General features: G+C 47.2%; 1 protein-coding gene across 3 annotated transcripts in view; it reads left to right on the forward strand.

Annotated features, from left to right (window-relative positions):
- Nucleotides 1-14,786, forward strand: part of PTPN18 (protein tyrosine phosphatase non-receptor type 18) — a 20,263-nt gene extending 5,477 nt beyond the window's left edge. For 2 of the 3 annotated variants that reach the window (XM_003733151.7, XM_054257319.2), the window contains 10 exons: nucleotides 7,650-7,718; nucleotides 8,277-8,339; nucleotides 8,556-8,698; nucleotides 9,028-9,094; nucleotides 9,176-9,253; nucleotides 9,347-9,436; nucleotides 9,670-9,758; nucleotides 10,715-10,929; nucleotides 11,270-11,344; nucleotides 11,560-14,786. In XM_003733151.7, the coding sequence (XP_003733199.3) occupies nucleotides 7,650-7,718; nucleotides 8,277-8,339; nucleotides 8,556-8,698; nucleotides 9,028-9,094; nucleotides 9,176-9,253; nucleotides 9,347-9,436; nucleotides 9,670-9,758; nucleotides 10,715-10,929; nucleotides 11,270-11,344; nucleotides 11,560-11,627 (957 nt within the window). In that variant the 3' untranslated portion in view covers nucleotides 11,628-14,786. The remainder of the gene's footprint in view (nucleotides 1-7,649; nucleotides 7,719-8,276; nucleotides 8,340-8,555; nucleotides 8,699-9,027; nucleotides 9,095-9,175; nucleotides 9,254-9,346; nucleotides 9,437-9,669; nucleotides 9,759-10,714; nucleotides 10,930-11,269; nucleotides 11,345-11,559) is intronic. The other variant, XM_035304077.3, reaches the window with a different exon arrangement.
- The last annotated feature ends 4,784 nt before the right edge of the window (nucleotides 14,787-19,570 follow it).

The raw sequence follows: 19,570 nt of genomic DNA on the forward strand, positions 1-19,570 counted from the left end.
CTCTATTTCTCTTAATATTTTTTTCTGAAGTATACTTTGATATTAATATAGCCATTTAAATTTCTTTCTTTCTTTCTTTCTTTTTTTTTTTTTTGAGATGGATTTTCACTCTTATCACCCAGGCTGGAATAAAATGGCACGATATTGGCTCACTGCAACCTCCGCCTCCCGGGTTCAAGTGATTCTCCTGCCTCAGCCTCCCAAGTAGCTGGGATTACAGGTGCCCACCACCAGGCCCAGCTAATTTTTGCATTTTTGGTAGAGAAGGGGTTTCATCATGTTGGCCAGGCTGGTCTGGAACTCCTGACCTCAGGTGATCCACCCGCCTCAGCCTCCCAAAGTGCTGGGATTACAGGCATGAGCCACCATACTCAGCCTTAAATTTCTTGAGTTTGCGTATGTCTTTTCCCATTCTTTTACTTTATATCTATGTTGTTTTTTTTTTTTTTTTTTTAATTGAGACAGAGTCTCACTCTGTCACCAGGCTGTTGTACAGTGCTGCAATCTCAGCTCACTGCAACCTCTGCCTCCCAGTTTCAAACAATTCTCCTGCCTCAGCCTCCCAAGTAGCTGGGACTATAGGTGCCCACCACCATGGCCAGCTAATTTTTGTAGTTTTAATAGAGAAGGGGTTTTACCACATTGTCCAGGATGCTCTTGATTTCTTGACCTTATGATCCTCCCACCTCAGCCTCCCAAAGTGCTGGGATTACAGGTGTGAGCTACCGTGCCCAGCCCCATCTTTATTTTTTAGTGTGTTTCTTGTATGTAGTGCATTGTAGGGACTTACTTTTTTTTTTTTTTTTTTTTTTTTTAAGAGAGAGAGAGTGAAGCGTTGCAATCATAGCTCATTGTAACCTCAAACTCCTGGTCTCAAGTGATCATCCTAGCTCAGCCTCCCAAAGGAGTTGGGAATACAGGCATGTACCACACCTGATTGTTTTTATTTCTTATAGAGATGAGGTCTCACTGTATAATCCAGGCTGGTTTCAAACTCCTGGCCTCAAGCTATGCTTCTACCTCAGCCTCCCAAAGTGCCAAGATTATAGGCATGAGCCACTGCATCTAGCCAGGATTTACTTTTTAAATCTAATCTGACAGTCTCTGCCATTAATTGGAATAGTTAGTCTTTAATGTAATTGTCAATAATGTTGGTTTAAATATACCATCTTGCTGTTTGTTTTCTATTTTCTGTTTGTTCTTTTCTTTTTTTTTCTGTCTTCTTTCAGAGTGAGAATTTTTAATGAATCTATTGAATAGTAATTATTCCCTTATTAGCTATACCTCTTTATTTTAAATATTTAGTGGTGACTTTAGAGTTTACACTATATATATCTTTAACTTATAGTCTATAGTAAAATAATATTACACATTTCATGCAAAATGTCAGATCTTTCATAGTGTTTCCATTTCCCCTTTCCATGCTTTGTGCTATTGTTACTGCATATTTTAATTTCAAATATATAAAACATACTCCACAATACACTGCTATTATTTTTGCTTTAGAATGTCTTTTTTAAACAGCTTTATTGATGTACAATCAGTCATTTAAAGTGTACAATTCCATCACTTTTCATATAGTCCTGAGTTGTGCAACTATTACCACAATAAGTTTTTGAACATTTTCATCATTCCATAAAGAAGTCCTATATCCATTAGCAGTCATCCCCATTTCCCACCAACCTCTACAGCCTGAGACAATCTCTAACCTACCCTTTGTCTTTATAGAGTTGCTGACTCTGGATATTTCATATAAATGGAATCATATAATATGTAGCCTTTTTTTGCTAAGCATGTTTTTTTCTGAATAATATTCCATTGAATGGCTCTACCACATTTTACTTATCAGTTGATAGAATTTAAGTTATTTCTGCTTTCTGGTAATTATGAACAATGCTACTATCAACACTGATATACAAGGATCTACGTAGATGTATGTTTTCATATCTATTGAGTATTACTGGGAATTGCTGGGCCATATGGAAACTGTTTTTAACAGTTTGAGGAACTGCCAAACTGTTTCCACAGTGGCAGCACCTCTTTACATTACATTACAATGTATGAGGGTCCCCATTTCTTCTCACTGATGCTTGGTACTGTCTTTTTTTTTTTTTTTTTTTTTTTTTTTGAGACAGAATTTCGCTCTTGTTACCCAGGCTGGAGTGCAATGCCGCGATCTTGGCTCACTGCAACCTTCCCCTCCTGGGTTCAGGCAATTCTCCTGCCTCAGCCTCCTGAGTAGCTGGCATTACAGGCACACGCCACCATGCCAAGCTAATTTTTTGTATTTTTAGTAGAGACAGAGTTTCACCATGTTGACCAGGATGTTCTCAATCTCTTGACCTCATGATCCACCCGCCTCAGCCTCCCAAAGTGCTGGGATTACAGGCGTGATCCACTGTGCCCGGCCAGGTACTGTGTTTTTTTGCTTAGTAGTATAGCCGTCCTTGAGGCTATACCTTGTGTCTTTTTTAACTGGTGTGGCAAAATATACACAAACATACATGAATTGTGGGGTAAAATATTCATAACTGTTTGATCCCTGTTTTCAGTGCCTTGGGTATACCCCTCGAGTGGAATTGCTGGATCATATGGTAACTCTGTTTTCCACAGTGGCTGTACCATTTTACATTTTCCATCAGCAGAGAGACAGAGATAGAGGAAGGGATATGTGTAGTTTAATGACAGGTATATGGTCTGCTTTGTTAGACTATTTTGTCATGTGTAAACATCATAGAGTATACTTAAACAGATGGTATATACATTTTTATTAATATATATTTCTCATATGGAAAAGTAAATGTCTCAGTACCATTACCGAGTATAAATAATTTCCCTGACTTAATTACAATGTCAGTATCAAGTGCCATGTATCAGATTTCTTCTACATATGCTCCATTATAAACTGTGGCACTACCCTCGTATATGTGGTCTGTTGTTGATTAAAACATCATTATGTGGCATATGAGAAGCATATATATGCCATCCTAATGAATGGGAAGTGGTATCTCATTGTGGTTTTTGTTTTCTTTTTCTTTTTTTTTGAGATGGAGTCTTGCTCTGTTGCCAGGCCAGAGTGCAGTGGCATGATCTCAGCTCACTGCAATCTCTGTCTCCCAGGTTCAAGCGATTCCCCTGCCTCAGCCTCCCAAGTAGCTGGGATTACAGGCACGTGCCACCATGCCCAGCTAATTTTTTGTAATTAGTAGAGATGGGGTTTCACCGTGGCCAAGATGGCCTCCATCTCCTGACCTCGTGATCTGCCCGCCTCAGCCTCCCAAAGTGCTGGGATTACAGGCGTGATGGTTTTGCTTTTCATGTGCTTATTTGTCCATTTGTATATCTTCTCTGGACAAATGTCCATTCAGGTCATTTATTCATTTTAAAATTGGGTTATTTGAGGTTCTTTGTCTTTTTATTATTGAGTTGTAAGAGTTATGCTGCATATAAGTCCCTTATCAGTACATGATTACAGTAAATCATGATTATATTACAGTCATCTAATCAGAGGTCATAAAGACTTACTCCTGTTCTGTCTTCTAAGTGTTTGCAGTTTTCTTGCTTACATTTAGGTCTCTGATTTACTTTGAGTAAAATCTTGTGTGATATGAGATAGGGGTCCACAATCACTCTTTTGCATGTGGCTATCCAATTTTTCCAGCAGCATTTGTTGAAAAGACTATGCTTTGCCAATTGAACGGTCTTGGCCCCTTTGTTGAAAATTAATTGGCCATAAATATAAGAGTTTATTTCTGAACTCTCAGTGTTATTAAGGTGATTGATATGTTTATCTTTGTAACCAGTGTAACATAGTTTTGATCATTATACCCTTGTAGAAGTTCTGAAATCAGAAGTATGAGTCTTCCAAATTTGTTCTTTTTTCAAGATAGTTTTGACTAGTTTGGGTGGGTCCCTTGCTGTGCAGAAAACAGTTAAAAATAGCAAGTATATCTGTTTATGCTTAGAAAGGCCCTCCTGTAAGATTGATTCTTGGGTGGCCTCTAGAAGCCTAGGTTTCTGCGTAGGTGGCTTACTATGCCTAAACTGTTAATACAAACAACATGGTTTACGCAGAACACCTGCTCTTCTGCTGGGAATCTGGCATTTTGGTAGAGACTACGCAGAGTGTGCCTACATGCTGTGCAGAAGGTGCCCAATAAAAATCCTGGGCCCTGAGTTTTTAATGAACTTTATTGTGAGACTGTTGGTTTTGTCAAATTTTGTTCCTTGCATCTATTCAGATGATCATGTTTTATTTTGTATTCTACTAATATGGTGTATGACACTGACTTTCATATGCTGAACCGATCCTGCATTCCTGGGATTAATCCCACTTAGTCATGGTATATAATACTTTGCTAGTATTTTGTTCAGACTTTTTGTGTCTATGTTTGTGATCTTATTGGTTAGTAGTTTTCTTTTCTTGTGAGGTCTTTGGTTTCGGTGGCAGGGTAATACTTGCCTCATACAATATGTTGAGAAATGGTTCCTCTTCGGTGTTTTGTAAGAGTTTGTGAAGGGTTGGTATTAATTCCTCCTTGTTTGATAAAATTCACTAGACTATCTTTTAAAGATATTTAAAATGAAAGAAATATCTTTTACATTTAGTCTCTTTTCTCCTTATTCTATTATTTTGTGTAGACCTGTATTTCTATTTGTATCATGTTCATTTTGTATGCAGAGCTTACTTACTCTATTTATTTAAGAGATAGGGTCTCACTCTGTCACACAGGCTGGTGTGCAGAGGGCAGTCATCACTCACTGCAGCATCAAACTCCTGGGCTTAAGCAATCCTCCTACCTCAGCCTCCCAAATAGTTGGGAGTACAGTGTGCCACCACACTCAGCTCATTTATTATTTAGTTATTTGAAGACGGGTTTCACCGTGTTGGTCAGGCTGGTCTTGAACTCCCGACCTCAGGTGGTCCGTCTGCCTCGGCCTCCAAAGTGCTTGGATTGCAGGCGTGAGCCACCACACCCGGCCTGCACTCAGATAATTAAATATATATATATTTTTGGCTGGGCGCGGTGGCTCAAGCCTGTAATCCCAGCACTTTGGGAGGCCGAGGCGGGTGGATCACGAAGTCAAGAGATCAAGACCATCCTGGTCAACATGGTGAAACCCCATCTCTACTAAAAATACAAAAAAAAAATTAGCTGGGCGTTGTGGCGCGCGCCTGTAATCCCAGCTACTCGGGAGGCTGAGGCAGGAGAATTGCCTGAACCCAGGAGGCGGAGGTAGCGGTGAGCTGAGATTGCGCCATTGCACTCCAGCCTGGGTAATGAGAGCGAAACTCCGTCTCAAAAAAAAAAAAAATATATATATATATATATATATATATATATATATATATATACTTTAGATAAGGCTAGCTATATTGCCAACACACCTTGCTAATTTTAAAACTTTTTTTTTTTTTTTAGATACAGGCTAGCTATGTTCCTCAGGTTGGTGTTGAAGTGGCCTTAAGCAATCCTTCTGCTTTAGCCTCTCAAAGAGCTGGGATTACAGGCAGCTGCCACTGACTGTAAGCATCTGAAGAGCTTATTCTAATATTTCTTATAGTGCAGATTTGTTTGTGATGAATTCCCTCAGCTTTTATTTGTCTGAAAAGGTTTTCACATTTTTAGGATACCATTGACTGGCAGTTTCTGACAAAATTTTGCTATAATTCTTAACTTTGTTCCTCAGCATGTGATGTGTCTTTTTGTGTGAGATGCTTTTAAGGTTTTCTCTTCTGGGGCCAGGCACAGTGGCTCACGCCTGTAATTCCAGCACTTTGGGAGGCTGATCAGTTATGGTCAGGAGTTCAAGATCAGCCTGGCCAACCTGGTGAAACCCCAGCTCTACTAAAAATACAAAAATTAGCCAGGTGTTGTGGCGTGTGTCTGTAATCTCAGCTACTCAGGAAGCTGTCTCAAAAAAACTTTTTTTTCTATTTCTCTTTCTTTTTCAGTCATTTGATCGTGATCTGCCTTGGTGTGACTTTCTTTAGGTCTGTTCTCCCTGTGGTTCATAGACTTTCTTGGATTTACAGGTTCATAGTTTCATCAAAGCTGGGAATTTTTTCACCTATTATTTCTTCACATATACTCACTGTTATCCCCATTTCTCCTTTCCTTCTGGACTCCAGATGCACGTAAACTAGACCGTTTGGTATATTTCTACAGAGAACTGATTCTCTTCATTTTTTTCATTTCATTGTGAATTGTTTCTATTATTATGTTTTCATGTTTATTGATCTTCTAGTGTCTACTCTGCTATTAGTGGATTTTTCATTTCACAAGTTTTTCCTTTTTAGAAATCCAATTTTTTTTTTTTTTTTGAGACAGAGTTTTGCTCTTGTTACCCAGGCTAGAGTGCAATGGCGCGATCTCAGCTAACCGCAACCTCTGCCTCCTGGGTTCAAGCAATTCTCCTGCCTCAGCCTCCTGAGTAGCTGGGACTACAGGCGTGCACCACCATGCCCAGCTAATTTTTTGTATTTTTAGTAGAGACGGGGTTTCACCTTGTTGACCAGGATGGTCTCGATCTCTTGACCTCGTGATCCACCTGCCTCGGCCTCCCAAAGTGCTGGGATTATAGGCGTGAGCCACCGCGCCCAGCCCTAGAAATCCTATTTAGGTATTTTTTGTGTCTTTCATTCCACTCTTCATCATGTTCATGTTTCCTTTTCGAGTATATGTATAATAACTAGCTACTTTAAGGCGTTTCCTTCTTTTTTTCTGAACTGTTATTTCTGGGCCCTTTCCTAATGACTAATTTTTCTCCTGATTATGGGTCACAATTTCCTGCTTCTTTGTATGTCTAGTAAAATTTTATTGGATGCTTGATATTTTGAATTTTGCACAGGTAAGTGTTGGAATCTGTTTTCTTTAGTGTTTTGCCTTTTCAGGAACTTTTGGATGGTTGATCAAGTAGCCTTTGTTCTAGAATTAATCTGGCCATGCTTCTAATGTGTGGTCATACTAGGTTCCCTACTAAATGCCCCATATAGTTGATAAGGCCTCTACATTCTAGCTAGAGGGGATGTGAATTCTTTCTCATTGTGAGCTTAAGGAAATATTCATCCCACAGATCCCTACTATTTTTTCATGGGAAGTTATTCTTATCTGGCTTCATGAGGTTTCATGCTGTATATATTCAGATCACTGTTCAACCAAAAAATCGAGGAGGGGACTTCTATGCGGGGTTTTTGTTTTGTTTTTTGTTTATTTGCATAGCTCTGTTCCTTCCAGGACTCTGCCCTGCAAATTCTACCTGCCTTGGCCTCCTTAAGCCATGATCTCTGGCTCAGCTCAGTGGGATCATTAGACTCATGTCTTACCTGGTGACACTTCCACACAATAAGCTGGAGTGGTCTCTTTGGTGACCACAGTACTGCAATGCCTGCCATCCAGTCTCTGAAAATACCGGCTCATGGATTTTGTCGAGTTTCTGGTAGCTTACAGTGCAAGGGTATCCTGGACTGTCTTTCCTCTGCATGGTCCACAGCGCACCTCCACTGAGTCTGCATGTGTTTAATCTGTCGGCTCTGCTGGCTGGCCTCTATTATAGGCTGCCGGTGGGTGTCTTGTAGCAGGATTGAGCTAGCTCTGAAGCTCACTCCCTCTCCTCACTCCCTGCCTTTTCTCCCTTACCTTTTGCAGAAAAGGTGTGAGCGGTACTGGGCCCAAGAGCAGGAGCCACTGCAGACTGGGCTTTTCTGCATCACCCTGGTAAGCTGTGGGAGGTTTTTAAGGAAGATTCCCAGGATGGAAAGCCTTTGGATTGGGCCTGAAAGGATGAATAATTTCTCCCACAGTCCATTCACACTGTAGGAAACTCCTTGGTGTTAGCCTGCAAATAGTTCTATATATGCATAGCCTTTGCATTTTTCTTTTGGCTGCAATCAGTTATCTCTCTCACATAAATGTGCCTGATTGGGTTCTTGAAATACTTCTCTTACCATTTCCAAAGAGCTTGGGGAAATCTCTCAAGTCATACATATAGTTAGTACTTAATACAATAAAAGTTTCATTTTAGAACAAAAGAAATCTCTTTTCACTGCAAAAGGGCTTGTGTTTTTATCATAGTTCCTCTTTTTCTCTTGTGTCAAATGTTTCCTTAATGAAAGCTTTGGGAAAAGTCTGGGCTATATGAATTTTTTTAAATGTTTTCTGCATTTGATTTTTTAATCAGGAATGCTTTGCTTCGTATAAATGACTTTTGATATCTGTGATCTTTTTCTCCTCCCTTTTGTTACCTGCCCCACCCCCCCACTCCCCCTTACTTAGGTTAAGGAGAAGCCGCTGAATGAGGACATCGTGCTCAGGACCCTCAAGGTCACATTCCAGAAGGTACTGACAGGGGAGGAGGAGGTAAAGGGGCTCCTGCAAGGGGATAGGTTTTCTCCCCTGTAAAAATAGGCCCCATACTAGTACCCACCTCCTCAGTTATTATCTGGTAGATATAAATGGAAGATGCCTAGAGTGGGCCTGGTGTATAGTTAGTGCTCAATTAATGGTGTTTTATTTTTTTCCTAAGTCTTTTGCTAGTCTTTTTCTGTGTTTCAGGAGTCCCGTTCTGTGTACCAGCTACAGTATATGTCCTGGCCAGACCGCGGGGTCCCCAGCAGTCCTGACCACATGCTCGCCATGGTGGAGGAAGCCCGTCACCTCCAGGGATCTGGCTCTGAACCCCTCTGTGTCCACTGCAGGTTTTGGAATGAGCTTCATGAGGGTCTGGTGAGGGAGGGGACAGGGCAGGGAGGGGAGTGCAGGGCCTGGGGCTGGTCTTGCAGTCTCAGTGCCTATTCTGAGAAACCTTGCTCACTGGCATAGACTATAATTGTGAGCACTTGTTCAGCACAGACTCAGCTGGGGAGTAAGCACACAGCTGCTGCTCAACAAGATGTAAGTGATTAAAAAGGTTTCCCTTGTTCAAATATAATCTGGAGATTCTGGGAATCAAGAGGTTCAGCAGGGCTCTCACCCCTATCCCCAAATGTGGTCAGGCCGACTAGGCACGCTCTGATTCCCTTGTCAGCGCGGGCTGCGGGCGAACAGGCGTCCTGTGCACCGTGGATTACGTGAGGCAGCTGCTCCTGACCCAGGTACAACGTGGGCATCCTGTGTGTGCACTGTGCCACCCATGACCACGTGTCCTGCTCAAGTGCCTTGTGTGTCTGTCCCAGATGATCCCACCTGACTTCAGCCTCTTCGATGTGGTCCTTGAGATGCGGAAGCAGCGGCCTGCAGCCGTGCAGACAGAGGTGAGCCCTGGGTCTCCTAATCTTCAAGGACAGTGGCTCACTGCTGTCATTCCGCCCCTGCCTTCCCTTCCTGATGGCCTCTCATCCTAACAGGAGCAGTACAGGTTCCTGTACCACACGGTGGCTCAGATGTTCCGCTCCACGCTCCAGAATGCCAGCCCCCTCTACCAGAACCTCAAAGAGGTACAGAGGCCCCTTTCCCACTCTCCTGTCCACCATCAGCACCCTCAGAGACCAGGACCCCGAGCAAGGTCCAGCACCCAGGACTCCTGGGAGCAGTCACTGACTATGACATCCACCTGTGCCCTCCTCCAGGCACCCTTATCGGGCTGTCCTCTCTTAAGCTTTCTCCCTGAGTCCTGCGAGAGGCCTGGCCAGTTTCCTCCCTCAGGAGCCTCCCTCCTGTTTTCCCCCAGAATTGTGCCCCAGTGTACGACGATGCCCTCTTCCTCCGGACTCCCCCAGCACTTCTCGCCATACCCCACCCACCAGGAGGCATCCTCAGGTACCCGGCTCTATCCCTGCATTCTTCCCTGCCCAATTTCTCAAACTAACCCCTTCCTCATCCTTGGAACACCAGTCCGTTCCTTGTTCACTTCGCCAAGTGTTCGCTGGCCCTTTCTTCGAATTCAGCTCTGGGAACCCTCTCCAGGATGGTTCATTTATCCCAGTGGTCACCTTGCCTCTGCCTCTAAGGCTGACCCTGCCTTCTGAGGTTAGGCCTTTCCTGGATCCTCCAATCAAAACTTAATTCAGGTGGCTCATGCCTATAATCCCAGCACTTCGGGAGGCCAAGGAGGGCGGATCACTTGAGGCCAGTTGGAGACCAGCGTGGTTAACATGGTGAAACCCCATCTCTACTACAAATACAAAAAGTAGCCAAACGTGGTGGTGGTGGGAGCCTGTAGTCCCGGCTACTCTGGAGGCTGAGGCAGGAGAGTCGCTTGAGCCCGGGAGGTGGGAGGTTGCAATGAACGGAGATCGCGCCACTGCACTCCAGCCGGGGCGACAGAGCGAGACCCTGTCTCAAAAAACAACAAACAATTCAGCAAATATTTCTAGATGCTGCCCACTTGTCAGGCCCCACGTTGGGTGCTGCGGACAAGGGACTGAGCCGCCTTCGCAGTGGAGACGTCAGGCCTGCGTCTTGCGGCCATCCCTTCCGGCATCTGTGCCACTTCCGCATTCTTTTATTCAACAGACATAGACACAGAAATGCCCACCCCTCAAATCAACACCCTGCCCCATTTACCTGACAGGCTGACCCCGTTCCTCCTTCATCCGCCTAACTTGCGGGGCGCTAGGGACACAGGAGCGAGGCCCCCGCCCAGGGCACCCTCCCTCCATCAAGCGCGCCGCCTCTGCGGGAAGGAAGCCCGTGGTTTGCGCGCTAGCAGGCTCCCCACTCCCGCCCTGCCCAGCGCCGCCGTTTCACTTCCTCCCGGCCCTCCCTGCCTGCAGGAGCATCTCGGTGCCCGGGTCCCCGGGCCACGCCATGGCTGACACCTACGCTGTGGTGCAGAAGCGCGGGGCTCCAGCGGGTGCCGGGAGCGGGACCGGGACCGGGACCGGGACGCGCAGCGCGGAGGAAGCGCCGCTCTACAGCCAGGTGACGCCGCGCGCCCAGCGGTCCGGGACGCAGGCGGAGAACGCGCGGGGGACGCTGCCTGGCAACTGTGAGTTGACGCCAGCGCGGGGTGGGGGGCGCCGGCGCCCACTTGTTCCTTCTCGGGGCACCGTCCCGCTGTGGTTCACAGCGCCCTGGCCGGCGCAGGGGACCCCCGCCGCTAGCCCAGCCACGCCCCGATGCTGACGTCCTGGCTCCCTGGCCACGCCCCGGAACCCCCCCAGGCGGTCGTGGCCTGGGGCTGGGTTCCGGGAGATAAGAGCGGGCGGGTCACAGCCGCGCCCCAAAGGCTCGAGGCCACGCCTCGGGGGAAGCGGCCGCGCCCGGGGTGGGGTCTTGGGATTCCCTGGGGCTTCTGGAGCTGACCCGTGGGGGTCTCCTGCCCTCAGTTCCTGCAGACCAAAGCCCTGCCGGATCTGGCGCCTACGAGGACGTGGCTGGTGGAGCTCAGACCGGTGGGCTGGGTAAGTCACGTAGAGCCTGGGTTGCTAGGACTTTGCTGCTTTGAGTGAACCCCAGGAGTTTGGGGCTGACGGATGGGGGCCTGGAGCTCAGTCCTGTGGATGTGGCTGCAGTGAACCGCGAGGACCTGGAGGTGGGGGGTTGCCCTTCTTCACGTTTGCCTGCCTCCGCACACTTCAGCTTCTCCATGAGACCCACAGCACCCTTCCTCTCCCAGGCTTCAACCTGCGCATTGGGAAGCCGAAGGGGCCCCGGGACCCGCCTGCTGAGTGGACCCGGGTGTGAGTCTGCGCCAGCTCCCGCCTATTGCCTCGTGTGAGCTCGGACTACTGATACCTCAGCACTGCTGAGTGCCGTGTGCCGAAAGGAAACAGTGGGCCTGGATCAAAATAAAAGTTTCTCAGGGTGGGAAATGTGGGGGCTTTGCCTCAACGACTGTAGCATTCAAGGCTTGAGGCTGGAGGAGATAGGCAGGGTATAATGGCTGGTGAGAGCAGATTCAAGAAAGAACATCGGGAAGGGGCATGGCCCCTGCGTTGTGAGGGAGAGAATGGACAGATGGGCTTCCAGAGACTGCTGCCCTCACCACATAGCATTAGTCCATCATCAGCACCTGAGCCTCCCTCACTCGGACACTCAGGTGACCACACAGAGAAATGGATGAACCCATAGCCATCCAGGCATATCCAAGCCAGGTGTAACCACAGCCAAGCAGACTAATCCCAGGCAGACCAATAAAAAGACCTCCAGATAGCCTGGCACGGTGGCTCATGCCTGTAATCCTAGCACTTTGGGAGGCAGAAGTGGATGGATCACCTGAGGTCAGGAGTTCAAGACCAGCTTGGCCATCATGGTGAAACCCCATCTTAAAAAAAAAAAAAAAAAAAAAAAAAAAGACCTTCAGATAGGCAGACAGACAGATGGACCACCAATCTGGACAGATAGCCAAACCTTCAGAGATACAGTCCACAGGTGGACAGAGGGACCCCAGCCAGAGAGACAGACCAGCCAACAGCTTGACAGACCAGTCCAGCCAGAGAGACCACCAAATAGAGCCTCCAAAAGAGACATCTCTGCCAGCTGGACAGCCAGGTGGACCCCTAAGTTAGACAGATAAACAGATCCTCAGCTGAACAGACACACAGACTTCTCAGACCCCAACCCTACTCCCAGGTGGGCTGGCTAGTTGACAGACCTTCTGGCCAGACAAACTCCTGACTGGGCAGATGGACTGCCAGACAGACAGACATCAGTCACAGAATCCTGACATCCCAGCCAGCTGGCCAGACTCCCATCTTGATAGATGGACCCCAGTTGGTCAGATATGATTCTTCAGGTTGACAGACAAGTCCCCCAAATAAGTACACATCTCTAGCTATTCAGACAGATGGACCCCCAGCAAATCAGGCCCTATCTAGACAGACCCCAGCCAGAAAGGCCCCCAACCAGACTGACCCTTTACAGTTTACACAGCCTCCCAAGTAGCTGGAACTACAGATCTAATTTTTTTTTTTAAGAGATGGTTTTTTACCATGTTGCCCAGGCTGTTCTTGAACCCCTGAGCTCAAGCAATCCTCCTGCCTCAGCCACCCAAAGTGCTGAGATTACAGTCGTGAGCCACCAGGCCTAGCCCCCTAAGATTTGAAACACTTTAAATGGTCCATGGTAGGGTTCCTGCTAGGATGAAACATTATGCAGTTGTTTAAAAAAAAAAAAAGGAAGGAGGACACACCTCTGTGGACAAATCTCCAAGTCACTGCAAAATGGAAAAAGTTTAAGATGCTCTCTCCTGGAACCTGGAGGGACCAGTGCCTCACCTTCAGGTCTCTAGACCTCTGACTGACACTGTTTGTGCCTGCCCAGGTCCCTGTCTGCACCGCTGCAGTGCCCTGGGCCCCATGTCCACCCCTGTCCTGCCCTTCTCTCGGTGAGGACTGGCCGCCTCCTGCCTCCACCTGGATGCATCCTTGGTTGATCTCAAGTGCCTTGGCATGAACTCTACTCCTGAGCCTTCAATCAGGGAATGATGGGGGATGTGTACATGCCCCACCCCACCCCTCAGCAGGGTAATGCCGAGGAGGTGTGAGTTTTTAGCAGTTCCCTGACTTTCCCAGGAGGCTTGGGTTTGGATGCCCACAGTGGGAGCTGGTGTGATATCATACGTTCATGGGCTGCCTTTCCTTCCTGGTCTCACTAGAGCTGCCCCGTTTCTCTGTTTTCTTAAAAGAGCTGACCCTGTGCTGTCTCCTACTCTCCCAGGCCCCTGCCACTCCTGTGAACCGGTTGCTGGTGAGGTTGGCACTGACCTCAGTGTCTCTGACCTCAGGCCTCATACCATCAGCCGGCAGCATCTGACCTCCCTCTAGGATACAGGGTTTCTTTGGATGTTTGGACCCCGTACTCACCTCCCTCCTCACCTCCCAGCCACTCTTCTTGTCTCTTGCTGTTTGCTCTCCACTTTATGACCCAGTGCTTGGCCCTCAGCCCTCTCCTCTCGTCACTCCTTTAGCGACTGGTCCAGTCTCAAGGCTGTGGATTCCTTCTAAATACTGACAACTCCAAATTCTCTATCTGTACGCAAACACAGACCACTGAACTCCAAATCTCAGCATCTTTGCTTGAACATCTCAGACATAACATTTCCAAAACTGAAGTCGTGATGTTCCCTCCCAGACTGACTCCCCTGAGCTGGGAAAGAAGGCAATGGCAGGTCCCTCTTTCCAGCCGCTCCAACAGAAACCTTGTGGTCACCCACCTCCTCTGACTCTTTTTCTCTCCAGTAATCTGTTGGCAAATCCTATCAGTTCTGCCTTCAAAACAGTCCCAGGATCTGACTGCCTCCTCTGCCCCACCACTCTCATGCCCCACCAGGATTAGGCTTTCTCATGGCCTCCTCGCTCCCACCCTTGCTTCCCTGAAGTCTCTTCTAACTGCAGGCAAGTTCTGATGCTCTTCTGCTCAGAACCCTCCTCTGGTTCCCCTGCTCAGAATCGACTCTGCTGTGGTCCCGATGGCCCCCTGTCTAGCCTCACCTCCTGGGATGCTCTTGCCGCCTGATGTCCCACTGCCCACTTTTGAAAGATAACTCTTCCTAGACCTCTTGTGTTCCTGCATGACTGGGCCTTCTCAGCAAGGGACACAGACCAGTTTTGCAAGGACGATGGAACAGCAAAGAGAAGACAGAGTGCCCAGGACAGAAACCTTCATCCCAGGATGTTTTACCCCTGGGGATCTCTGGAGGAGATATCACAGCCCTGATAAAATCTTCAAGTCTCCCAGTTTCAGGTCAGGTCTCTCTGCTGGGATGCAAACCCACTGCCTGCCCAGGTGGCATGGTCCCCATCTCCTCTTCTTGGGAATAGAGGCATGGGAAACTGAAACTGACTAAAGATACTGTTCTGGCTGCAGTGTTTGCTGTGAGTAATAAACTGTCTATTTCTCCGATTCAGAGGTCTGTTTGTTTCCCCCTCCCCTCCAGGATGGAGTCTTGCTCTGTCGCCCAGACTGGAGTGCAGTGGCACCATGTCAGCTCACTGTAATCTCTACCTCCCAGGTTCAAGCGATTCTTTTGCCTCAGCCTCCCGAGTAGCTGGGACTACAGGTGCACGCCACCACGCCCAGCTGATTTTTCTGTTTTTTAGTAGAGACGGGGTTTCACCATGTTGGCCATGCTGGTCTCTAACTACTGACCTCATGATCCACCTGCTTCTGCCTCCCAAAGTGCTGGGATTACGGGGGTGAGCCACCACTCCAAGTCTCGGTCTGATGTTTTATACACATGCATGTGACATGCAGCTATGCAGGCCCCCTTCTCAGCGTGCATGGAGGGGCCAATCTCAGCCTTCTTGATTTTTGACTTCACACCTAGTATCCTCCCTGCTGGCCTAGCATGGCAAGCACAGTTTCCACTCAGCCATTTGCCCTGGTTATTCTCTCTGCCTTGGATACTTTTCTCCTAGATTCTGCCTGTAATGTATTTGAACATTTACCTCTTAATATTGTTTCCTGTCTCTCCTGACCAGAAGGTGAGCTGCATGAGGGCAGGAGATTTTGTTTGATTTATAGCTGCTGTCCTAGATCCTAGAACAGAGCTGGCACTTAGGAAGTATGCAGGCTGATTCACCTCACAGCATTTACTCCCGGCTTCCTCACTTCTAGTAAAATATGATACTTGTCTTAAATGTTCTCTTCTCTTTTCCAGACCCATGTCTTTGATCATGTAAATCATTGCTTTAGGCTGACATAAAAACCGTTTTCTTGTTAAGAAAGAGCTCAGCGTTGGGAGAGGCAGTCCTCCACCAGTCTCTTGTTCTCCTATAGGTCCTTCCTGGAGGGAGTGGGTTGAATGGTGGCCCCCAAAAAGATAGGTCCAAGTCTTAACTCCTAGAACCTGTGAAGCTGACCTTACTTGGAAAAAGGGTCTTTGCAAATGTAATTAAAATAACTGGGCCATGCGTGGTGGCTCACACCTGTAATCCCAGCACTTTGGGAGGCCAAGGTGGGTGGATCACCTGAGGTCAAGTTTGAGACCAGCCTGGCCAACATGGCAAGACACCGTCTGTACTAAAAAATACAAAAATTAGCTGGGTGCAGTGGCAGGTGCCTGTAATCCCAGCTACTCAGGAGGCTGAGGTAGAAGAACTGCTTGAACCTGGGAGGTGGAGGTTGCAGTGAGCCAAGATTGCACCACTGCACTGCAGCCTGGACAACAGAGCAAGACTATCTTAAAAAAAAAAAAAAAAAAAAAAAAAAAGAAGACCACCTGGAGATGAGAGCACCTGGGATTTAGGATGGGCCCTAAACCCAATGACTGATGTCTTTATTAGAGAAAGGAGAGGGAGACACAGAGATGGAGAGAAGAAGGTCACTGGAGATGGAGGCAGAGATGGGGTGAAGCATCTTCAAACCAAGGAATGCCAAAGGTTGCCAGCAAACCTCCAGGGGCCAGGAGCAAGGCATGGCCGATTCTTCCTCATAGCCACTGGAGGGAAACACCCTGCTGACACCTCAGTTTCAGGCTTTGGGACCTCAGAACTGTAAGAGAATAAACGTCTGCTGTTTTGAACCACACGGTTTATAGTAACTTCTTGTGGTGGCCACAGGAAACTCACACACTGGGTATCCGAGAATGCAAGGCCTGGCCGCTCCTGAACTGGGCATCCCAGAGCTGAGTTTGCAACAGGACACTGTTGCAGAGGGTGATGTTTCCCTCTGGATATGCCCGGAGCTCAGGGCTCCTCTCCCGCAGTGCAGCCCACTGGGTATGCGGCATCTATCTGGGCTCTCACAAATCCCATGGGACGTGGGGGGTCAGCCAGGCCATTGCAGGCACCATGCTCGTGGTGCTTTGTTTCTGACCCAGTAGGAGCAGTGAAGGCTCAGCTGTTAGTTTCCAAGGAGGATCGTATCTGATGACTCCCTTTTCGCAGGAGTTACTCCTTCCTTTCTGCTTTCAACACCCCCGGCTTGACCTCTCTCCTTTGCATGGCATTTGTTTGTCTCAGACCATGAAGCCCTGAGAGGAAACTAGGCTCTGTTTGTGTCTAGGTTTGTTTATGATCCCAGGGGCAGAGAGCTGCTTTACACAACTGATGAAACCTTCGCTTCTGTTTTCTAGCTATCAATTCACTGCTCTTTTCATGGACTCCCAAGCTTACATGTCCCTGTTACCTTCAGAAACAAAACACAGTATTAAAAGGTACTGCTAGATGTTGGGAAGCTAATACGTGACCTCATGCAGCAGAAGGGAAGGGAGAGGAATTTCCACTTAACATAGGGATTCCTTGAGTGTCTCTGATATTAACATAGTTGGGGGGCTTTATAAAAAACAATGCGCAGGCTCAAGAGCTCAGTGCTGCTGCTGAGAGTCTGTCTTCTCAGCCTCTGATAACCTCACCCTGCTGGCCCCCCCTCCCACCTTCTCTCCTGGCTCCCACCCACAGCCAGTGCTCCACCAAAGTTCACTGCCTTCCTGGAGTGCTCCTCCCTACCCTCTTCCTCGGCCCAGTCTCCTTCATCCCAGGAGACCCAGCTCACATCTCACCTGCCTGGGGATGTGGGACCTTCTCTCTCTCCAGAACTTCTGCTCCCCAGAGCACTAGGTGTCCACCTTGTCACACTCCTGCCACGGGCCTGCAGGATCCAGGGGCTACAGGCAGGTTCTGTGGGTCAGGGACGGGTCTTGCTCCTCTTTGCCACCTCGTGTTTGGAGCATTCCCTGAACAGAGCAGTGCTCCGCAAATGCCTGTGGATTTCAACTCAGTCAGTGTAATGGCTCTGTTTTGTGCCAGAGAAATGGTCTTGTTGGAAAGAACCTGCAGAATTCCAGCTGCAGCCTCGGTGAAGACCATAGAAGAAATCACTAAGCATCCGTGGCTTATCAGTCGGTTCAGTAATAGCTAAGTTTAACACAAACATAAGGTCAATATCTGAATAGTAAGTGGGAATTGTTTTACTTATTTTATGCACATTTCTTTTAGAGTATACAAAGTAGTTGAGGAGACATGAATCCTTAAGGAAATATGAGAAGAAGACAAGCGTTTGTGATGCTGTATCAGCATCTAATCAATGTCAGAAGCTTTAAGAGCTGAGAAGTGTCCAAACATAAAATGCACTTGGGAAGTGATTTCCATCAGATTCCATTGCTCTCAAGCAGACCCTGGCCCTGCAGCCTTCCTTTTAAGGATGACTTCTCTAAGAGGTCTGTCTGCCTATCTGTCTGTTTGGGACAGATGACTGATGAGGTCAGCAAGCTGAACAATGTGACTTGTCCAGCTCTAAGCCTTTTTCAGGTACCACAAATGGGAATTTTTACATTATCTCATTTAACTTGTCGTGGAGAGCAGGACCCCAGGTTTTTAAGTCTTTGGGTTCCCCCTAAGTTTCACACTGAGCTGTTGATCAATACGTATTTTTTTTAATTTAATAAGAAAAGAAAGAGCTCTAAAGTTGAACTTTCTCTACGTGACCTTCAAACTGGTCAACGAGCCCCACCAGTTTGGATCAGTAGCTCTGCCGCTACCAGGCAATGTTTCAAACTCACATTGCCATGTGTACAGGGGATGCTTTTAAGTAAAGCAGTCAGCAACCAGAATATCAACAATTACTTGGAATATTTTGGTGAGATAGCCGGCTTCTGAAATGCACCAAATGTAGACACACCATCCCCCGTGTTGGCGTTTGGAAAATGGGGGAATCTCATGCTCTCCCAGAGCCTGCAACAAAAGCGTTTGGTCCCCTTCTCACTGAGGCTGAACAAAGTCCATTCCAACCCTGCAAAACAGAAATGTGGCCCCAGGTGCTGAGTGAGTGGGGAGGAAGTACTCACTGCATAGGCTGCTGGCAATGATTCGTTCAGAGGCTTTTGTTCGTTCATTTTTGCAAAGACGAACCTGACCCCATAGGCACACTCATTTCATCAGCTCACCTGCCCCTCATGCCAAGCAACAGAATAATGTGCCTAAGAAGTGTTCTCCAAGTGATTGAACTTCCCTGCTTTTCAGTCAGTCTAGTGATGGGTCAAGAGACCCTAACAGGCACTTGAATTGGGTGGGGGTGGGGGTTGATTACACCTAGAATAATCAGACTTCAAGAAATTTACCATTAATACCAACTATGTGCACAGCTCTCACCATTAGTGTCTGTCTTCCCACACAAGTTTATTGTTAAATTACATTTGTCTTTTTTCTGGAAAGGCAAGTTAGATGTTGAGGGGATTTTATGTCTGATAGTTGGAGATGCATGGCCATCTCTTACCAATTTTTGGCTCCTTCCTTCTCCCCAACACCCCACCCCTACTCTTTCCGACATCAGCTATCTTTATGTTTTTTTCCCCAAGTCTGAAGCTTCTTGATAATGCACAGTTTTGCGAAGAGACCACAACACTGTTTTCTTCTAAACAGCTGAGTTCTGTGGTTCTAAGATGAATAGCTAGTTCTAGGTTCAATGTGGAATTGAGGACGTGGTGTTTTGGGTAGGTGAGAGAGACAGAAAATCATGACATGTTAGAACTAGAAAGCACTGTGTTTCCTAGATGAGGGAAAGGGGAGAGGATGCGGGTAGTGGTGGTGCGGAAATCAATCAGGAGACAGTTACCAGTGGAGGTGAAGACGGAGAAGGACAACAGAAGTGAGGTGCCTACAAAGGGGTAAGTTGACCACCTGCTCAGGGTCAGTGACCTGCAGGCAAGCAGGGCAAAGCAGGGAGTTCTTGGCAGGTGAAATTTATAA

Source organism: Callithrix jacchus, chromosome 6, assembly GCF_049354715.1.
Source record: "Callithrix jacchus isolate 240 chromosome 6, calJac240_pri, whole genome shotgun sequence".
NCBI classification, from domain to species: domain Eukaryota; kingdom Metazoa; phylum Chordata; class Mammalia; order Primates; family Cebidae; genus Callithrix; species Callithrix jacchus.